Consider the following 21,603-nt stretch of genomic DNA (forward strand, 5'->3'; position numbering starts at 1 on the left):
AAGTTAATTAACCCAGAACAATCGGATCAATAAATATAAAACAAGGAGACATGTTGGCAAAGACCCTCATCAAGTTATTAGCTATTATTTCATAATTATTTGTTCATGAATTATCACATGGGATTGATCCTGGTTAGAACAAAGTTCTTTCTGACAAAAGTTTCGAATTTTACAATTTCCTTTCAATGTTCTTGTTTGTAGAACTTCAATTAGCATCCAATTTAATTTGAAGCTCTGGATCCTGTTTCTTTTTTTTTTAATTTCTTGTTCTGCATTTATGTCTCGTCAGTGTTAACTGCACCTCAGAGAGGAATAATGGCAAACTCAACAGAAATAAATGAAACTCAAGGCAACCTAACAGGCTTGTTCGATATTGAAAGAGAAAGTCATTACAAAACAGTCGAAGTGGTTTTCATTGTGATTTTGACAGGATGTTTAAGCTTGGTGACAATTATTGGAAACATTTTGGTCATCATTTCTATCAAAGTAAACAGACATTTACAAACTATTAACAATTACTTTATTTTCAGCTTAGCCTGTGCTGATTTGATTATTGGCGTGTTCTCCATGAATCTGTACACCACTTACATTGTAATGGGCTACTGGCCATTGGGTCCAGTGGTATGTGATTTGTGGCTCGCTCTCGATTATGTTGTCAGCAATGCATCTGCCATGAACCTCCTAGTCATCAGCTTTGACCGCTACTTCTGCGTGACAAAGCCGCTGAGTTACCCAGCAAATAGAACAGCGAAGATGGCAGCAATGATGATCGCAGCTGCTTGGGTGCTGTCGTTTATCCTGTGGGCTCCTGCAATCCTCTTCTGGCAGTTCATCGTAGGGGAGCGGACCGTTATTGAGGGTGAGTGTTATATACAGTTCTTCTCAAATCCAGCTGTCACTTTTGGCACGGCTGTGGCTGCCTTCTACCTCCCTGTCGTTATCATGGTGATTTTATACATACAAATATCTCGTGCCAGTAAAAGCCGAGTGAAAGAGTATACACAGGAGACTGAGTCAAGCAAGGAGATCATTTCACACACTCTAGCGAAGGGCAACACAATGGGGCTAAGCAAAAACAACATTTCAGATAATTCGGCTCATTTCTCACATGTCAAACTGCAAAATGGCAAAATAACTGGACAAGAAATAATTAACAATTGTAGCCAAGAGAATAAGGAACTGTATAATGAGTCAAAATCCCCAAGTGGGGTCCAAAAAATGGAAGAGGAGAAAGGGGCGGCAGAAGAGAGTACAACCATCTCTACTACACAAAGCTCTTTCTGGATGGACAGCTCCAAACTCTCTTGCATGAAGATAGCTAGAACATCTGTAAAGAATGATTGTGGCAGCATAACAGGTATCATGCGCGGTATTGGCAGCAGGAATAGTAATACCAGAGGAGTCAGAGCGGAAAATGAGATTGTTACGTTTTCCAATGTCCCTGCCAAGAAGAAGAAGGGAGCTGCATCTCGAGAGAAAAAGGTGACTAAGACCATCCTAGCCATACTGCTGGCATTTATCATCACCTGGGCCCCATACAACGTCATGGTACTCGTTGACACCTTCTGTTCAATGTGTGTTCCCAACACATTCTGGATTATTGGATACTGGCTCTGCTACATCAATAGTACCATCAACCCAGCATGCTATGCATTATGTAATGCTATGTTCAAGAAAACGTTCAAGCATCTTCTTTTATGTCAGTACAAGAATATTGTTGCAACAAGATAGCAACAGCCATCGGCACCAATTTATGAACACTTTATATATATTGATTATATTGACTTCCATTATGGACATTCAAAATGTATACGCATTCTATTACATAATTGGTCAACTCCACATTATTGCATGCACTTTTGAAAGTAGATTTGAGTTACATGACATAAATCTGTAAAGACTGTTATAAGTAAAGCTAATTGTGGTAGTGTATGTATGAACTCGAATATGCAATTACCCGAAATTTAGGCATCCGAAAATATAGCAGAAGCATTTTTAGTGAGGAATGTTCACACTTTCACAACACTAAATAAAATAGAAAATATTACTGAACCCTGATATGTAACTTTCGGAGGTCTATTAGCTCAATTTCGCAATTTTGCTGTTCCAGCTGAAGCAGGATGGGGACTTATGTATGAAGCGGACAGGGGTTGGGGCGCAGGGGAGGGGGTAGGTGGAATTTCGGCTTGCTAACGGTAGTAAAGCAATCATGGATCGCCAAATTATTGCCAACAACCTTTTTTCAGGTTGAGGACTGAAGAACCGTAGTGTAATAAGTGATTCTGATTCCTTGATTCATTTGATGCTTCTTGCACAGATATTAGCTATCACTATTTCAGAACATATTTTTGTGTTGATTAGATGCTTGTTGCTTCATATTAAAAAAAACTTTCTTGGGAAGATAACAATTTCTATTTGGAACTACAGACGGTTGTTGATTATTTAACAACATGCACGTCCATGGCCCGGGCCGATGCCAAAGCACCAAATTGGATGTCCTGATGAATTCCTGTGTTTTGTTTCTCTATATATTTGGATCAAATCACTGAACTTCCTTCCTCTCAGCACTGCAGGTGTACCTGCATCACATGGACTGCAGAGATTCAAGAAGGCATTCATTTTCTCAAGAGACAATTACAGATCGATAATAAATGCTGGCCCAGCCAGCAATGTCCATCTTCCCTGGTATATAAAACAACTGTACCAACAAACAAACATAACTGCTTTCAGGTCAGTGTAGAATCTATAGAATCTTGGCAGCGCTCCAATGGTGGCACAGAACTTCATGTAGTGGACAGTAAATATTCGTTAAACCATCTCACAAAATCCTCCTGCACATTCACGTTTTTTTTTACACTGCATATCAAGTTGCCAATGTTGTTCATCATCTCAAAGTGTTTAATTGAGTGGGTCGGTAGAGAAGAAGGGAACTTACCTTTTCATGTTCGGATTAGACATTGGTGTGGGCATTTAACTAGTCATAAAACAAACTGTAAAAGATCAAAGCATAACGCTAAGCGCCCGAAATACAGCAAAACATCAAAAGGGAGTAGCCAGAGAAGAGAAATAAAAAGACAATAGGAAATAAGATACCCTTCCCCATCCAGAATATTTGTGGATAATAATGACTTTTTTTTAGGAGTATTGCATTCTATTTTTCGGAATGCTGATTGACATTCCAATGAGAGGCTATCTGCCTCAAACTTGGTGCACTCAAATATTTGACAAAAGTCTCCTCTATTAAATTAATAGGTTTCAATATATTGATAGTAAGAAACAGAAGACTGCAACGAGTTTGGCTCCAAGGACCTGTGACTCCTTTCCATTAACCTTTCTTTCTCAGTATAAAAGTAAGATAGTGCACATTTCAGAAATCCGAATTTAAATCAGAAAGTACTGGAAACACTCAGCAGGCCAGGCAGGATTAACGGAAAGTGAAGCATAAACAATTGGCTGTAGTTTCCCATCCAAGTGGATGTCACATTGAGGGCGATTTGGATGTGAAGGTCCTGGAAATTGATATTGGTCAGGATCTCAATATGGTCCCGTTCTCCTGCGGCGGAAGTTAGAATGCATAGGAGCTCCCTTGTACCCATCACAGCGGTGATTCAGAACTGTTTGGGATAGTTAAAACATCAATTCAGATATCTTTTGAACCTGAATCCCACTATTGGCAACATCCTTCCTCCATCTAATCTGTCTAACCCTGATGGAATTTCATACATTTCTATGAGATCCCACTTATCTTCCAAGCTCCCTTGAATATAGTCATAACCGATTCAATGTTATTCATTCCAACTCTGCAATCAATGTGGTAAACCTCCACTGCACTCCCTCTATAGCAGGAAAACCCTTCCTCAGATAAGGAGGAAACCACACACTACGTATGACGTGCGGCCTCACCAAAGCTGTATATCATCGCAGCAAAATATCTCAGTCCCTCTGCTTGAACCCTCTTCCTATGAAGGGCTAAGTTGCATTAGCCTTCTTTACCGGTTGTTGCATATGTCCGCTTATGTTAAGCGACTGGTATACGAACACCCAGGTATATTTCACATTCCTTTCTCCTAATTTATAGTCATACAGATAATAACATATCTCCCTGATTTTGCTATCCAGATCATACTGTATTTGTCATGGATTTGTGCACTCACTCAGCTGCTCCAAGTCAAACTGAATCATCTCTGCTTCATCCTCATAGTTCACCCACCCACCTAGGTGTGTGTGGTCTGAAAATTTAGAGATATCATATTTGGTTTCCTCATCTAAATCATTAACATATATTGTGAAAAGCTGCAGTCGTAGCACCCATCCCTGCAGTATCCTACTGATCACTCCCTACAATTCCGGAAAAAAAAAGGTTTGTTTATTCCTACTCTTTAATTCCTGTCTGCCAACCAGTTTTCTACCCATCTCAATGCACGACCCCCAATTCCATGTGTTTTAGTTATATACGCTAATATCTTACATGGGCCTTCTGAAAGTCCAAATAAAACCATTCCAAAGGTGCCCCCTCCTCAAGTCTACGAGTTGCACCTCGAAGAATTCTAGCAGATTTGTCAATGTATATGTCTCCCTCTTGTATATGCATGCTGACTGCGCCCAATTCTAGAATTGTTTATGAAGTGTGTTGCAACAAAATCCTTGATAATGGATTCTAGAATTTTTACTGGTCCAAAATTCCATGTTTTCTTTACTCCTTTAAAAAAAATAGTGGGGTTACAGTAGTTACCCTCCAATCTGTAGTGGCGGTTTCAGAGTCTGAAAGACATTGAAGAAGGTCACCAATGCATTCATTATTTTGATGACTACTCGCTTAAGTATTCTGGAATGTAAATGAAGGGGAATATGCCATATACTTTCTTGACTACTTTATTCGCTTTCAGAAAACTGTGGGTTTGGATTCTGTCATATGTCAATGTTTCTAAGGTTCAGCCATTTACTGTATGCTTCCCTCCTGCACTATACCTTCAAAAGTGCATCAGCCCTTTCTTGCCTCAATTGAGTTTCATCTGTGGTTTCTCTACCCAATTTTTCAGCCTATTTATACCTGCTATATCATCAGACAATCCACCTACTATTTGTAGGTCCCACGATCTCTGTGTCATCCGCAAACATAATCAGACCACCTGCGTTCTCCATGGATATTATGAACAACATGAGCCCCAGAACTGATCCCGTGGAACACTGCTGATAACAAATCTCCAGTGAAAGAAGAAACATTCTTCCACCGCCACCTTCTGTCTTCTATGACCAAACTAGTTCTGCACCCACCCTACCAGTTCATCACAGGTCTCATATGACTTTGCCTTCTTCATCAGCCTGCCAGGAGGGAGCAGGTCAAAGGCCTTATTAAAGTCCAAGCAGACAATCTCCACCGCCTTGTGCTCATATATCATCTTTGCCCCTTCCTAAAAATTCAATCTAGTATGTGAGACGCAATCTTCCTCGCATAAATTCATGCTGCCTTTCGCTAATGAGTTTTTTATGTGAGTAAACCCTATACATAGGAATCTTCTCCAATAATTTCCTGACCAGTGATTTAAGGCTCCTGGCCTATCATTTCCTGGATTATCCCTGTTGCACCTCTTAAACAAAAGAACAGCATTGGCTATTCTCCATTTCCCTCGGACCTCTCCTGTGACTAAAGAAGAAAGATTTCTCACAAGGCACCAATAATTTTCTCGCTTGCTTTCCTCAGTATTCTCGAACATATCCAATCATATCCTGAGGACCTGTCGAACCTATTTCTTTTCAGAATATCCATTTTTTTAATGTCAGTATAGCCTACAATATCTCTGCATCCCTTTCTAAACTCATCCTCCATCATGTCTTTTTCCTTTGTAAATACTGATGCAGAATGTTCATTAAGGGTCCAATTCACTTTCTCCTGTTCTACTCATAAATTTCGTCCTTTGTCCGTGAGTGCCCCTTACCTTTCCCTTGCAAACCTTTTCTTCCTTATGTACACATATGCCTTTGGATTTTCCTTAACTCTGTTTGCTAATGATAATTTATGGCCGCGTTTAGCCCTACTAGCTCATTGTTTAAGTTTGTTCCTACTTTCTTTATATTCTTCGAAGGTTCCGGCTGTCTTCAGTTTGAAAAACCTTACGTGCACCCCCTTTTTCCTTTTTACCTAAGCTTACAATTTCTCTTATCATGCAATGTTCCCGAATCGTGTGATTTTTATCCGTTATTTTCACTCGAACATGCTGGTCCATAATTCGAATCAACTGGTATTTAATATATTCCCATATGACAGTGAAATTTACTCTCAAACCATTGCCGCAGCCTATTTTCCCAGTCGCTGCTTAATATTGTCGCAGTAAGCCTTCCCCCAGTTTAATACTTTCAACTGAGGGCTACTGTTATAATTATCCATAAATAACTTACAACTTACGACCTACGGTCACTGATCCCAAAATGCTCCACCACTGAAACGTCGATCACCTGACCGGGCTCATTTCCCGAAATCAGGTCTCATGTGGCCCCTTCCTAGTTGGACTATATACATATTGCTCCACGCAATCCCGTGGGCGCAGCTAAGAAACGCCACCTCCCTACCATGCACCTTCAGTAGCCAAGATGGGTTGTTTAATCGATTAGCCATGGTAAATGTATGGGTTTACAGTAATAGGGCGAGGATAAGGCTTGGATAACATACTTTGTCAGAGAGTTGGTGCAAACTCGATGGGCTGGATGATCTCGCTTGAAATGTAGGGATTCCATGATAGAATGACTCATTTTACTTATCTAGCTTCTCTAAACAGCAAAGTACAAATCTTTCAGGATTATGTCTGACAATTTTTCCACCACTGGGCTTGTCCCTCAGTTCTCTAAGTATCCAGTTATGTCTTCTTCCCTGTTGAACATTTGTAAACGTGAGCCGTTTTATAGTCCGTACTCTTTAGATGGTATTGTATTTTATCCACGGGGCCCGGACTGAAGCAATGTGACCTGCTCCCATGCGAAAAAGGACAGGTTGCTAAGCATTGGTCCCCAGACGGCAAGGTGTATAGCAGTGCTGCCCCACCACGCCAGGGACCCGGGTTCAATACCAGCATCTGTGTGGAGTGTGCACGTTCTCCCCGTGACACAAGGAGTTTCCTCTGCTTGCTCCGGTTTCCTCCCACTGGTCCAAAAATGTGTGGGTTAACTTGATTAGCCATGCTAATTGTTCCTTAGTGTCGTAGGAAATAGCCAAGTAATACTTGGGGCCTAAACGTGAGAGTGGGTGAGCAGATAATGATGCCAATGTGTTTCCTCCCACGTGGTTCAGGGGAAAGAAGGGGGCGAGCTCAGGTCGCCCATCAGTGGAGAAATCTAATGAGATAAGGCCAGCACAAATGACGGGAAAAATAGTGATGTTCATTGGGAAAGGTAACTATTCCTTTCATACGTGTTCGCCATCTGGATTTGCCTAAGAACACAATGCAATCTTCTCATTCTCCGGAAAGCCGGACGGTTTTCTCCTCAGATTCCATGAGGAATTTCAACTCGAACATAGTCGGACTTCGGCCTCGCCTTCAGATGTGAGAGAGCATTTCCCGCAAGGGGGGAAAATGGGGAGAGTATAAGCAGGTCATGTGGCAGGCCAGAGTGTGAGAGTGGGTGAACAGACGAGTGACTTATCCTAGCTGAGCAGAGGAGATCATTCTTTCTGTTAGTGTACTGCACTCTCGTCCAACAGTGCAGGGAGTTGGCATTTATCATGTGCAGCCAATGACGTCCATGTTGGGTTGCTGACCTTCTTGGGGGGTCTCCTCTGTATCGGACGGTAAAGAAGCACAGATGACTACACTGCAGAAAATACCCTTCGGCTCATTTTCACTGAAAGTTCCTGGCCTGCTCACCTAAACCCATTTGCCAGTACTTGACTCACAGCCCTGAAAATTATGGCGTGCCAAGTACTCATCTAGGCGTTTTTTTTAAAGGGTGTGAGGCGTCCCGCCTCCACCACCCTCCCAGGCAGTGCTTTCCAGGCCTTCACCACCAACTCGTTTTTTTTTCCCTCAAATCCTCCATAAACCCCACACACCTCGCTTTTAACTGCTGTTCCTTCGTAACTGACCCGTCAACTACGGGGAACAGCTGTTCCCTATCCAGCCTGTCAATCCCCCACACCATCTTGAACAGATCAATCCGGTTGCCCACCTGTCTTCTCTGCTCCAGAGAGAACAGTACAAGACTATCCAACCTCTCCTTATAGCTTAAATGTTCCATCCACGGCAATATTCTGGTGAATCTCTTCCGCACCCCTTCCAGTTGATCACATCTTCCTCTAATGTGGCGACAAGAACTGCACACAATACTCAAGCTGTGGTTTCATGAACGATCTATACTTCTCCGTCATGACCTCTCTGCCTTTGTAATCTATATTTCGATTGATAAAGTCGAGTGTGCCACATGCATTTTTTCATCACCGTATTATCCTGCCTTTCCAGCAGGATCCATACTTTTCTTTTCCTCTCTAAATTGGAGCTTGTACAGATGTTGAGAAGGCATATGACTGGAGCTCCTAGTAACTGAAGCAATCAGCCTCAATGTAGTCAAATTCCATGTGTCACTGATAAAACCCAAGATTTCCTGTGTAACACCAAAACCCTGCTACCGTTCACCCTGGTCAAATTCTTCAGTCCCACCGAAGGCATAACCCAGTTTCCCAGCGGCTATGAATGCATTCAACGGAGAACCCCGTTAAATACGGCAAGATCATAAGATCCCGCCGCCTACCCGAAACATGCCGAGAAGCGAGAGGAAACAAATGTCAGCAAAACCCGCCAGCACTACGATTGAGCAACAAACCAGTTTCTCCGTCCGCTTCACACTGCGTGAAAATATGGGAAAATTCTGCCTAAACATTGAGACTTGATAGCAGAATAAGCGCGACTGTGGTGATTGCAGCAAGAGTCAAAGGGCCTCCTTGCTGAACACTGGGGAAATGATAATTGTCCGTGTCACACTCGTCAGGCTGAAGGAATTGACTAAGAGTATCCACCCGGAGTTTCGGGACAGTTTGTTAAGTGGATAATAATTGACATGATGTGTGCAAGAAGACCCTTGCTGAAAAAAGTGCCACAAAGAAATGACATATTTAAATACTTTCAGGACAGTGAATTTTTCACTGTCTCGCGATCCGATGAACACCCAAACTAACATGATGGGGACACCCGAAAATGAAACATGTATATGGACGACATTGATAGACAACTGGGAGAGAGTCATTGACTACCATGGCACCTGTTTTTAAAGAGACGTCAGGGCATAACTGGAAGTCTCAGCTAGCTGTGAATCGGGCGAAGAGCAAATAGAAGCTACAGCTTTCTACCTGGTCATGTCTTCAACTGCATGAAATGTGGCATAGTTTCCTGGGCCCGATCACGGACTGCATAACAGGAAGTTGGGTACGGAAGATGATACAATTTTATTTAATGAGACAGATGCCTGAGAATGAGGATTGATTTGGATACCGGGTACACTTTGCTGAGGAGAGGGACAGACATTGTGACATTTACATGGCACAAATCTGAGACATTATCAAGTATTTGCTGCACAAACACAGGCAATGGATTATGGGGGTTAATTAAATCTGTTTGTTCAGTCACTATACTTAATATCACTCTCCATGGAACTAAACTGTGTCCCTGGAGGGCGCTGTTCTGATATTAATAAGGGGCGCCATTCAATGTGTTACATCTCTTCCAGTCAGAGGGTGCATCATCTCTGAAATGAATAATGTTTAGTGACTTCACAACAATGGACCAATGGAAGCTAATTAAGTTCATCATTGACTTGGAAAAGACTTACTATCCTCTCCTGGTTGCTATTGGCGTTCCACGTAAGTGTCTAAAACCGGGTATTAAATCTATAAACTGTATCCAACTGCATTGCTGCTTTATCATTTATTTAATGAACTCCATTTGTTCAGGAATGTTGTTTTAGTTGCATTTGATTGTTATAAAGCAGTCCATTCATTCTGATCTGAGTGATTCACACATCCTCACTGTTATCATTTGACCCAACTGATGTATTTTTCTGAAGGATGCAATAACTTCTGAATTTCCAACACAGATTAGGAATTGGAAATCAATTGTTGTATATGGACATGAAGATGCTAATTAGCAGCAATCTGTGTGTTCTGGCATATCACAGAGAAATATTGAACCCTGTTTCCTCTAATGGTTTAAATACCAGTCCTCTGAATGTTCTTTTATTTGATGATTGTTTTCATCGAATATTAGCCACTACCTCCTGAAGGTAACAATGCTACAGATTATAATTTAATAAATTATGTTACTTATCACGGCGAAGGGACTCAGTACATCATTGCAGCCCATACTTTTCCAGCATTTCTTTCTCCCTTTAACTGTACATCTTACTCATCATCCATCCTTTTTTTGCAACACTCCAACCCTCTAACTGCAACATAGAGGATTGTATCCTCAACCGTCTTTATCAGTTCCCAAGTAAAACATGCTTCTGCATGTGTTATTTCACCCCAAATATCAATTTCAAATGAACTATTGTCTCTGTTTAATGATAGTTACGACGCCAGCAAATAACACAGCCAGAGGTACAGTTGAAAATTAACCTTGGGTTTACATCCCTACATCAGTGAAGGATGGGATTTCAGTTGGTGAGGTCGGATGAAACCATGTTTTGTTTTTAATATTTATTTTGGTATGTGGCAAGGTCAGCACTTATTTCACATTACTAGTAGCCCTTGTGAAAGTGAAATGTGACTCAACTTTTAAACCAGAGCTATACATGTGAAGTATGTGCATGCAGAATGGTGCCTGGGTGGAAAGTGATGTTTCCATGTGCCTGTTCTCTTGTCCTTCTAGATGATAGTGTGTCTGCACAACAGTTAATATTGTCCTCATTTTTTTCATTCTTTCATGGGAAGTGACCGTCGCTGCCTGGGCCAGATTTTTTTTTGCACATCCCTAATTGCCCTTTACCTGAGTTTTTCTTGGACGTTAAACGTGCATTTAACTGTCGAGTACATTGCTCTGTGTCTAATGTCACATATAACTGAGACCAGATAAGAGCAGAAGATTCCTGTATATAACCGGCCATTAATGAAACAGGTGGTTTTTAAAGACAGTAGAAATGGTTCCACGGTCATCATCAGGCTCTTAATTCCAGATTTTCCATAGAATTTTAATTGCAACTCCTGCTGTGGTATGATTCGTGCTAGTTTCCCCCGAGAAATGTCCTGATTCTGTGGTTTCTAATACAGCGACAATACCACTATGACAGCACAAGCGCTCGCCCTGCACTCTTCTGAATGAGAAAAGGAGCAGATTCTGGAAATGCAAGTCTGCCTCAAATGTCACTCATGACTTACTTGCCGTTTTTTGCGGGGTTATCTCTGCTGATGCCTATTTTTCAGATCTGATGGCTCTAAAACCACATGCTGTCATGATGGCAAATTTCTGAACACAGCCGTTGTCTCTATTTGCATCAATCTTCGGCTAGATATTCACTTTCCCTGTCTTACATGTTTAGGACTTCCGTGTTTTTTCGAAGGTATCCTTCAACTGGATATAGTTGTCCCCTCTGTAAAAAGGCATATGCTTCCTCCCTATCTAGCATATCCTCAGGGATGTGAAAACTTTCTAACCTGTGCACACGCCACTGCATATCCTTCTTAGCTTGGTTTGTGACAACAAACGTCTGATCTTTGCACTAGAAAGGACTTTATTAACGTGCTTGTCTTCTGACGTGATGTTAACGATAAAGCATAAATTGACATATAGTAAATATGGAGTCTTTATTCTTAGTAGCCGTAAACTGGACATGTCTGAAAGCGACACAACCATAACATGCGGGTACAGGCCTTGAGAAAAAAACATTTTAATTCTGTAGGTCAGAGTCTGTTTATTTTTGTGCCTCTTTCGTTAGCTGACCAAAGTTGACTTCTGCCTTTTCAATGCGTTTGCCGAGCTCATCGTTAAGCAACTGGTTTTCAGTAATCACATATCCAAGAAAGCAGAATACTCTGACTGTTTTAAGTACTGCATTTTGAGTTTGATCACAGAGGGGAGACTCGGCATTGAACCCCATAGCTGCAGAATAATGGACTCTGATGCTGAGTGTGAACAGAACGTGAAAACGGTATAAATGATTAATGAACCTTTGAAGCTGATCGCGTGAGTGTGTAACCAATGGAACATCTACAGTGTGAAGACATTCCCTGCTCAGGATATGCCACATTGTTGCGTTGAATTTCAGTCTAGATTGGTTTAGGATTTTCCCGCCTGATTGAGTGTGGGGCTACACTTCTTCTGTGTCGGTAGGAAAAGCATAGGTCAGTGAAACCATGAGAAATCACCAGAATAGAAGGGCTAAAAATATCGCTGGAAGCTTTCTTGAGTTTGAGGAAGTGATAGCATGACACCGCACAATATCGACCGTCCATGTATGTTTGGAGTTGGTCGTCTCTCTGCACAGCTGATAGGCACTAATCACAAGAGTCACAGTAGCCATTGGGCCTCTAGTCGTGATAGTTTCACGAACTTGCCGACGAATTGTCTGTGTAAGCACTCACCTTCCATGTCAACGAGGACGAATGAGTCTTTTGGATAGTGAATGACACACCAGACTCACCATCTTCCCATCCATTAACTCTATCTACACTTCCCGCTGCATCAGCAAAGCAGCCAAAAAAAAATAAGGACCCCACGCACCCCGGACATTTCCCCTTCCACCTTCTTCCTTTGGGAAGAAGATACAAAAGCCTGAGGTCACGTACCAACTGACTCAAGGACAGCTTCTACCTTGATGCTGTCAGACTTTTGAATGGACTTACCTTGTATTAAGTTGATCTTTCTCTACCCCCTAGCAATGACTGTAATATTACATTCTACACTCTCTCATTTCCTTCTATATGAACGATATGTTTTGTCTATATAGTGCAAGAAACAATGCTTTTCACTGTTTGTTAATACATGTGACAATAATATATCAAATCAAATCAAATCAGAGTAGAAACAGATTAATATGCTACTGGAGTTTTTCAAATATTTTCATACCTCAGTAAGTGCAGAGTCTAATTGTTAACTTTGCACCAAGCCTGATATATAATGTCCCTCTTTGTATCTCTTTCTCATAGTTAACATAATGACAATTGTGATCCTGTCTCGGGGAAAGTGTAGACTCTCCAAATGCGTTACACGTTATCTGGTGGCCATGGCAGCGGTGGATATACTGTTTGTTATAACCAACATGATCATAAGACACATTCCGATTATTGATCAGAAGAATTTACTTGTCGGGCATGTCATCCCCACATGCAATGTTCACGTGATTCTGCTCCATGTCACCAGAGACTGTTCCATCTGTTTCACCGTCACTTTCACCTTTGATCGATTTGTGGCAGTTACTTGTCAGAAGCTGAAAATTAGATATTGCACAGAGAAAACTGCATTTTTTGCTCTTGGAACTGTGACAGCACTGAGCTGTTTAAAGGGCATCATATTGTATTTCATGCTCACAGATCCTTCTTGGCTGTGGAACGCTAACTGGCTTTGTAATGTACCAAGCACTATTATTGAACCAAAAGTCTGGTCACTCGTTGAGTTTCTTCACTACATTCTCAGTCCAGGAATCCCATTTCTTCTCATCCCGCTGCTCAATGCTTTCATGGTTGGACATATTTTTTTGGCCAGAAGAGCACAGAGAAGACTCCATGTTTTCAACAATGCGGAGTTTCCCAGGAATCCAGAGATGGAGAATCGAAGGAAATCCATTGTTTTATTCTTTGTTTTCTCTTGGAATTGCATCTTGTTATGGTCAACATATGTTGCCTACTCTATATGGGTTCGTGTGTGGTTCTTAGGCTATGAGTCTGTATTGATGCCTTACTGTGTACAGGAAATAGGGTTCATGTTGCAGCTCCTGAGTTGTTGCATGCATTTTTGTATTCATGCCGTGACTCAGAACAAGTTCAGAGACAAGTTGAAGAATCTGGTGAACTATACTGTCACTCAAGTTCTTACATTCATCAAATGATTTGAAGAACTGAGCATTTTGAGACCTAACAGTAAATGTTGTCTTTTTTTTGTTAAAGCAATCGTGCCCACTTTGAAGGTGTGTGTGTATATGTGTGTGCATGTGTGTGTGGACCAGGGTGAGGGGTGTGTGAGGAACTGTAGGCAATATCCTGCACTGAGGTGGTCTGAAATGAATCATGGGAGGGCATTAAAAATCTTGCACTGTAGATAAATAACTGGCAATAGAAATAGAAAAATGTGACATGGCAGTTGTTGGTTGGACTTAAATAGAGTGTCCTAATTTATTTGAAGCTAACAGTCCAGAAGGCTTTGGGATCTCGAGGTAGGTTCACAATCGTCACGAAATTCCATTTGAGAAAAAGAGAAACAACAAATGAAATATATCTCTACCAGGTGACGATGGAACTTATTGATTTCACTCTGAAGTTATTGAGGTATCAAAGGAATTTCGGAGTAGGAACACTCACATTAACAGTCTGCACACACACGCACACACACACACACATCAACAATCAATGCACCACGGGTGAGTAAGGCTGTAAAAACGCAAATCAAGCACTAGGATTTATTTCTTGGGAAATGAATTGAAAATTAGGGAAGTTATGGTAAACTTGTATTGAACGTTAGGTTGACTCCCTGCAGAGCGCGACTGACTATTCTGGCCGCCATATTTTTTTAAAAATGGAAATTAGTAGAGGAACTGAACTGCCTTAGGTTGATATTGTCAGATATTGGACATAGCAGCAATGCACTGAAAAACGTTTTTTTTCTCTCTTTGAAGTTTTCTTATTCGTTGCACAAGTAGGCTTACATTAACACTGCAATGAAGTCGCTGTGAAAATCCCCTAGTCGCCACACTCCAGTGACCTTTTGGCTACACTGAAGGAGAATTTAGCATGGCCAATGCACCTAACTAGCGCATATTTTGGACGGTGGAATGGAACAAAGCACCCGGAGGAAAAACACGCAGATATGGGGAGAACGTGCAAGCTCAGCACAGACAGAGACCTCAGCTAGGAATCGAACACAGATCTCTGGCTCTATGAGAGAGCAGTGCAGTACTAACCATTGTCCCACCGTGCCACCCGCAATTAATAAAAAAATGCTTAAGCGTTGTCATTGAACAGATACACCAAAAACGTTTAATTTCATGGACAGAATCGCATTCACAGGCATCAACGTAAGAAGCAAGCAACAGATCCAATAAGAAATTCAAAAAGAACAGAGTGTTAGCAAGGTGGAACCCACGGCTGCGAGTTGAGGTGAATGATAGAGATTTCCCATCCCGAATACGCGTTGCAGGAACTCATCAAGATTCCTGCGGCAGCAGCTTCCAAACCCATGACCTCTAACATCTAGAAGTACAAGAGTAACAGAACGCGGGAACAACATCACCTGCTAGTGCCTCAAGAATGCGTCTTTTCAAGAGCAGTGAGGTTTGGGCAATAAGTACTAGCATGTCCAGCCATACTCGCATCCTAGAAATGTATATAAATTTATATATAGGCGCAAGTGGAGCATGAATGTGGACTGGTTAGGCTGAATGACCTGCCTGTGTTGTTTAAGCGATGTAAAATGCCCTCTAATCACAACATGTATCGCGTAAAATTAGTGTTGTGCTCATCAACTAAAATAAGCACATTGCTGATAGTTTAAAATGGCTATAGCACAGATAACGTAATGTAGTCGGAACAAATACCTCTTCAAAGCATCGAACTCGATTCAACTTAAAATGATAGCACATAGAGCCGGAAATTATCATGGTAAAAAAGTGGCACCATGTCATTGCTACATAGCATAAAAATAGATGTGAAACCAGGGTACATTTTGTCAAGCCAAACTTTGGACTGACAAGGAATAATCTAAAATGTTAAGTCTCAATCCCCTAGCTTGGAGATTCTTTCTGGGCATTTACATTGTTAAAAGGGTGCTTATTCCGAATTGTAACTTTTGTTCTTGGGAGTATTTCCCTCTTGAAGTGCAAAACAAGTACCACTAATGGAAGGGTAGATGGTGAGATCCTCATTGTGTGAGACAAGGGGAGGAGTGGTGTAAATTGATCAGCATGCCCTGGCAATTTGCCACTCCCTTGTATATTTCCATAATCTTAATTTGCTGACAAATACTTCCCTAAATAAGGCTTCGGTCATGCCAAGACTCGAACCTTTGTAATTCACTGACAGCGTGGTGGGAACCTGTGTTTCCTCTGTAGTCCATGTGGTGTAGATACACCCACAATACTGTTATGGAAGATCCTTGTGGATTATCACCCAGGAACAGCTATGGAATGTCGACATGGTTCCACATCAGAATGCTGAGCGACTTGGAGGGGACCTCCACGTTTACACGCTTTATTTATTGGTCAGAAGTAGGCTTACATTCACACTGCAATGAAGTTACTGTGAAAATCCCCTAGTCGCCACACTCCGGCACCTGTTTGGCTACACTGAGGGAGAATTTAGCATGGCTAATGCGTCTAACCAACACGTCTTTGGACTGTGGGACTAATTAGGAGCACCCGGAAGAATGCCACGCAGGCAGAGGGAGAATGTGAAAATTCCACACAGATAGTGACCCAAGCCAGGTATCCAACCCAGGTGCCTGGCACTGTGAGGCAGCAGTGCTAGTCACTGTGCCACTGTACCACCCATGGTGGTGTTAGCACACCTCTGCTGACGTTGGCCTACTAGATGCTAGTGGTCATGGCTTTGACAGCTGCAATTGAAGGAGCCTTTGGTAAGTACCTGCAGCGCATCTCGTAGATGGTACACAGCTGCCACTATGAGTTGTGGTGAATGGACTGTGCTTGAACTGATGGGTGCGATGTCATTTAAGTTGGCTGCTAATTCCCGGATGGCTCCGAGCTTATTTAATGTTGTTGACATAAATGCTGAGTCTTACACAACAGCCCAACTTGTGTTCTGTATTTGGTGGTCAAGTTTTCGGGAATCAAGAGATAGATTAGCAGTATTTGACCTGTTTATTTCTAAGCCATAGAATTTGAATGATGAACCCTGTTAATTTTCTGTGCAATGTCAACCTCCCAGAATGTTGATAGTGATGGGTACAGCGATAGTGATGCCATAGAAGATCAGTGGATGATGGTTAGATTATCTCTTGCTGGCGATTGTCATGTTCTGTCATTTTTCTAATATGAATATTACTTGCCACTTGTCACATCCGACAGCCATCCTCAAGCCCATATTGTTGCTCTAAATTTATGTGACTGGCATGTTTTCGTGCTGGCCCATGGAAGGAATCAGCTGGAAGGAAGCTGACCCCCAAAAATCCAGTGACGTTTGTGCCGTGGATTTCCCCTTTCCCTGTACCAACTTTAATTTGGCACCATTCAAGGGAATCTCCAGGTGCCATGTAATAAGTTAGGCTGCCAATTGCATTGAACTATTCTGACAGAGGGCAAACCAATAAGTAAAACTAAACACAAAATCCCTTCACTTTAAATGCATTATTTACAGATGGCAAAATACGCAATTTAGAACTACCACGAGCTAGGCTGTAACATATGAGCAAGCAATTAAAAAAAAAGTTGAAATCATAACGGAGAATATTGTCATTGGCTAAGCACAAAACTGATTCTTCTGGGATAGTGACGATGTGGTAGCAGACAATAATGAACGCAATACACAGTTAAAAGCCGATTAGTACATTATTCAAACTCTTGTATGCTTCCTTAAAAAATCTGGTTGAGTCTGTTCATAAAATCGCATCTTCTCAATTTTGCCCCTGGCATGCGATGTGGTAATCCTCAGGTTAAATCATCACCAGTTAGCTTTCCCCTTCAAACGAAAAAAAAAACAGCCTTAGGTCACCTATTACTATGACACCTTTATCTTTCACAGATGACCAACACAAGAAACTTAACGATAACATTAACTGTTATAGAACCGTTAATGGCTGATTGCGTTAGCAATACGCGAGTCAGGGGAATACATGAATGTCTACTCATAAGCTAATAGTACAAGTGTGATTCCTGCTGAAACGATAGTTGGGATAGCTTTGTCCTCGCTGGCGGCTTATGGTCGGACACCGGAAAAATATCTCCCGTGAAGGTATTGTTGAAACTTTTTACAACAAACACAACTGTCAGTGCTTTTTTTTCAGCTGACAGTAGAATTTTTCTTGAAATATAGCTAACAAACCTTTCTGACCTGTCCCCCATTGGATGGGATTATATCCTTCTAGTTAGAAGCGTCACGTGTCAACACCAATTGGTTCACATTGAATCAGAAAGCACGATGACTCAAGCAGTTTATTTGCTGTTGCAAAGGTTTGTGTTTGCTTTCAAAACCCTAATAACTGATATTTCTTCGTCAGCAACAGATGGGGTGGTTCAAGCATGGTGAACAGATTAGGTTAGAAATAGCTAATAGTTTAATGTTCCGAGGAATTCTTAAGTTCTGACGCATTGCAGGGTGCCAGTGCATCTTTGCTTGACTGGGCCTTGTCATTCTCCACTGCAAACAGACACTTGCCGTCATAAGGCATTTCAACACAATCCCGACATTTGCTAACAGTTAATCTTCATGCAGTCAAGTGATGAGAACACCATTTACATGTATAGAACACTATTTACATATATATGACCACACATGGAACTCCTTGCAGAAGACTCTCCATGGTTTACTGCAGAAGTAGCACATAGGAATGAAACTCCAATAGACAACTGGGGCTAACGTTGGAGGTCTTTGTGGGTATTGATTGTCACGTGCTCCCTTGACGCGCTGTTTGATTCCAAATGCTGATAGTCATATCCAGATGATGAATTACTTACCTGCTGCTAACTTAGAGTGTAGTTCATCAATTCTGGGAATGGCGTATTTGTTTCCGTTTGCCGTTCTATTGATTGTTAGTTTGTAATGGAGACATACATTTGTCTTTGTCAATCACCTTCTTGTTACTTCCCGATTTTTTTTTACATTCCGTTTTGTGTGGGTTTTGCGAGATTGTATTTACATTGTGTTGTCCCTTTATTTATCAGCTTCTTTGCCGTAATTTGTTTAATTCTACAAACCTCGCACTCATTAAGTTGATAACGATTTCTAAAAACTTTTCAGGTCTTTCCCTTTAGTACCGCAGAATCCGGAACTTCTGTTGTCAGCCATTGTCAGCTGGCTCTTTTTAACTCCTGTTTTTTGTTGGAACTTGAAGGAATGTATAAGCGTTGTAATTATATAATACGTCTGTGAAGACCAGCTGTTGCCGATGAACTGACATGCATTTCTTTTTTTTCGCAATCCCTTTGAGTCTATTTGTCCCTCGCGCCTTCATAATTTAATTTGTTCAACTTTAATATCCCGGTTTCATGTTTAACTTCCTTACTCTCAACCATCTTTCCAAATTATATCATACTATGGTCGCTCAGCAGAAAGGTAAGTTTACAGCTAGATTATTAATTGTACCTTTCGGTTATTCTTTCTATGAGGGAGGGATAACTGTGTAACATTTGTTCTTCTCGCAAAACTTACCTCAGTGAGAGGAATTGTAATAATTTACGTGAGTATGTTGAATGGAAACATTAACATAAAAAAATTAAAGGAGTGAAAGTACTCTTCCCTGAACAGGTAATTATTTGACGAGGGCAAAAATGTCTGAACCAGATGTACTGGACCATTGAATCTAAAAGTCTCAGAGACATGTTTTCCTTGCCGCTCATTGAGTTCGACAAAAGTAATTAACTATTAATTCATAATTAACTGTATAGTAATAAGCCAATGAGATGCTTCTGAATTAAAACCAAGTCACTCTTGACAAACATATTCAAGTTGATTAAAAAAAATAGCTTTTTATGTTCTTGTTGATAGAGCTTCAGTGAGTTATTGTTAGCTTTTAACTTCGACAAACGTGAAATCTGTTTCTTTTTTTATATATTCAGGACCCGTCATTACTTACTGCACATCAGAGGGGACTGATGGGAAACTCAACAGAGGCAAATGAATCTCTCAGCAACCCAACAGCCGTGTTTGGTGGGGAAAGAGAGAGTCCTTACAGAATGATCGAAGTGGTCTTCATTGTGATTGTAACAGGACCTTTAAGCCTGATAACAGTTATTGGAAACATTCTAGTCATCGTTTCAATCAAAGTAAACAAACACTTGCAAACCATTAACAACTACTTTATTTTCAGCTTGGCCTGTGCTGATTTGATTATTGGTGTATTCTCTATGAACCTATACACAATTTACACGGTGACTGGCTACTGGCCGATGGGCACAGTGGTATGTGACTTGTGGCTTGCTGTCGATTATGTTGCCAGTAGTGCTTCTGGCATGAATCTTCTCATCATCAGCTTTGACCGCTACTTCTGCGTGACAAAACCCTTAACCTACCCAGCAAATAGAACAGTGAGGATGGCGGGAATGATGATTGCAGCGGCTTGGATGCTGTCGTTTATCCTGTGGGTCCCTGTCATTCTCTTCTGGCAGTTCATCGTTGGGCAGCGGACAGTTGGTGATGGTGAGTGTTATGTGCAGTTCCTCACAAATCCAGCCATCACTTTTGTCACTGCAATAGCTGCCTTCTATCTCCCTGTTATCATCATGGTGATTTTGTACGTGCAAATATCACGTGCTAGCAAGAGTCGTGTAAAAGAGGATAACAAGAAAACTGAATCGAATAAGTATGCTGTTATTTGCAGTTCCATCAAGAGCAAAATACTCAAACAAAATAAGAACAACACAACAAATGGCCCTAACCTGTTGGCACATGTCACAGAACAAAATGGCAAAATAACTAGTGAAATAACAAATAATAAGTGTGACCAAGCAGAAGAGAAGTGTCTCCCCAATGAATCAACATCGCCCAGTGTTGTACAATCAAACCCGAAGGATGAAGAGACCATACAAGGGAGCAGGAGTGTTTATGATGATCAAGACACTTTCACAATGAAGAACTCCAAACTCTCGATCATAAAGATAGTTAGCAAAGCTACATCCAGTGATGACTGTGGTCCTACAGAAAGAGTGTCAGCTCTCAACGGTAATAATGGGAATGACAGAGAAAACAGGGGAGACAATAAGATTATTACAATGGCCAATGTCCCTTTGAACATCAGAAAGAAGGGAGCAGGATCTCGAGAAGAGAAAGTGACTCGAACCATCCTGGCTATTCTCCTGGCATTTATCATCACCTGGAGCCCATACTTTGCCATGGTGCTTATTAACACGTTCTGTTCAATCTGTGTCCCCAACACAGTCTGGATTACTGGATACTGGCTCGTTTATGTCAACAGTACGATCAACCCAGCATGCTACGCACTGTGTAATCCTATCTTCAAGAAAACTTTCAAGCATCTTCTACTGTGTCAGTACAGGAACATCCGTACAGCAAGATAGAGATAGCTGCAAACACATCTGTGATCTCTCTGTACACGTTGATGTTGGTGACGTTCGTAATTTGCATTTGAAAATCTATGTAAGCTATTGCGAAAATTATTGGTCAATTGATAGTACTAAATATGATATTAGACACTTATTTGCTTTATGTTCGATTACTGTGATGTGTGGGTTCTGTGAGGAACATTCAGCTCCTGACCCTATTATAACGCTAGTCCAAGCAGTGGCAAA

General features: G+C 41.3%; 2 protein-coding genes across 2 annotated transcripts; both read left to right on the forward strand.

Moving 5' to 3' along the window:
• The first annotated feature begins 315 nt into the window (after nucleotides 1–315).
• On the forward strand, nucleotides 316–1,731 carry LOC145348484 (muscarinic acetylcholine receptor M2-like). Its single transcript, XM_080196671.1, has one exon. The coding sequence runs from the start codon at nucleotides 316–318 to the stop codon at nucleotides 1,729–1,731; it is 1,416 nt and encodes a 471-aa protein (XP_080052797.1).
• An 18,219-nt stretch (nucleotides 1,732–19,950) lies between these two features.
• On the forward strand, nucleotides 19,951–21,372 carry LOC145348485 (muscarinic acetylcholine receptor M2-like). Its single transcript, XM_080196672.1, has one exon. The coding sequence runs from the start codon at nucleotides 19,951–19,953 to the stop codon at nucleotides 21,370–21,372; it is 1,422 nt and encodes a 473-aa protein (XP_080052798.1).
• Nucleotides 21,373–21,603: the final 231 nt, after the last annotated feature.

Source organism: Carcharhinus amblyrhynchos, chromosome 9 (assembly GCF_965287045.1).
Source record: "Carcharhinus amblyrhynchos chromosome 9, sCarAmb.v2.hapA, whole genome shotgun sequence".
Taxonomy (NCBI): domain Eukaryota; kingdom Metazoa; phylum Chordata; class Chondrichthyes; order Carcharhiniformes; family Carcharhinidae; genus Carcharhinus; species Carcharhinus amblyrhynchos.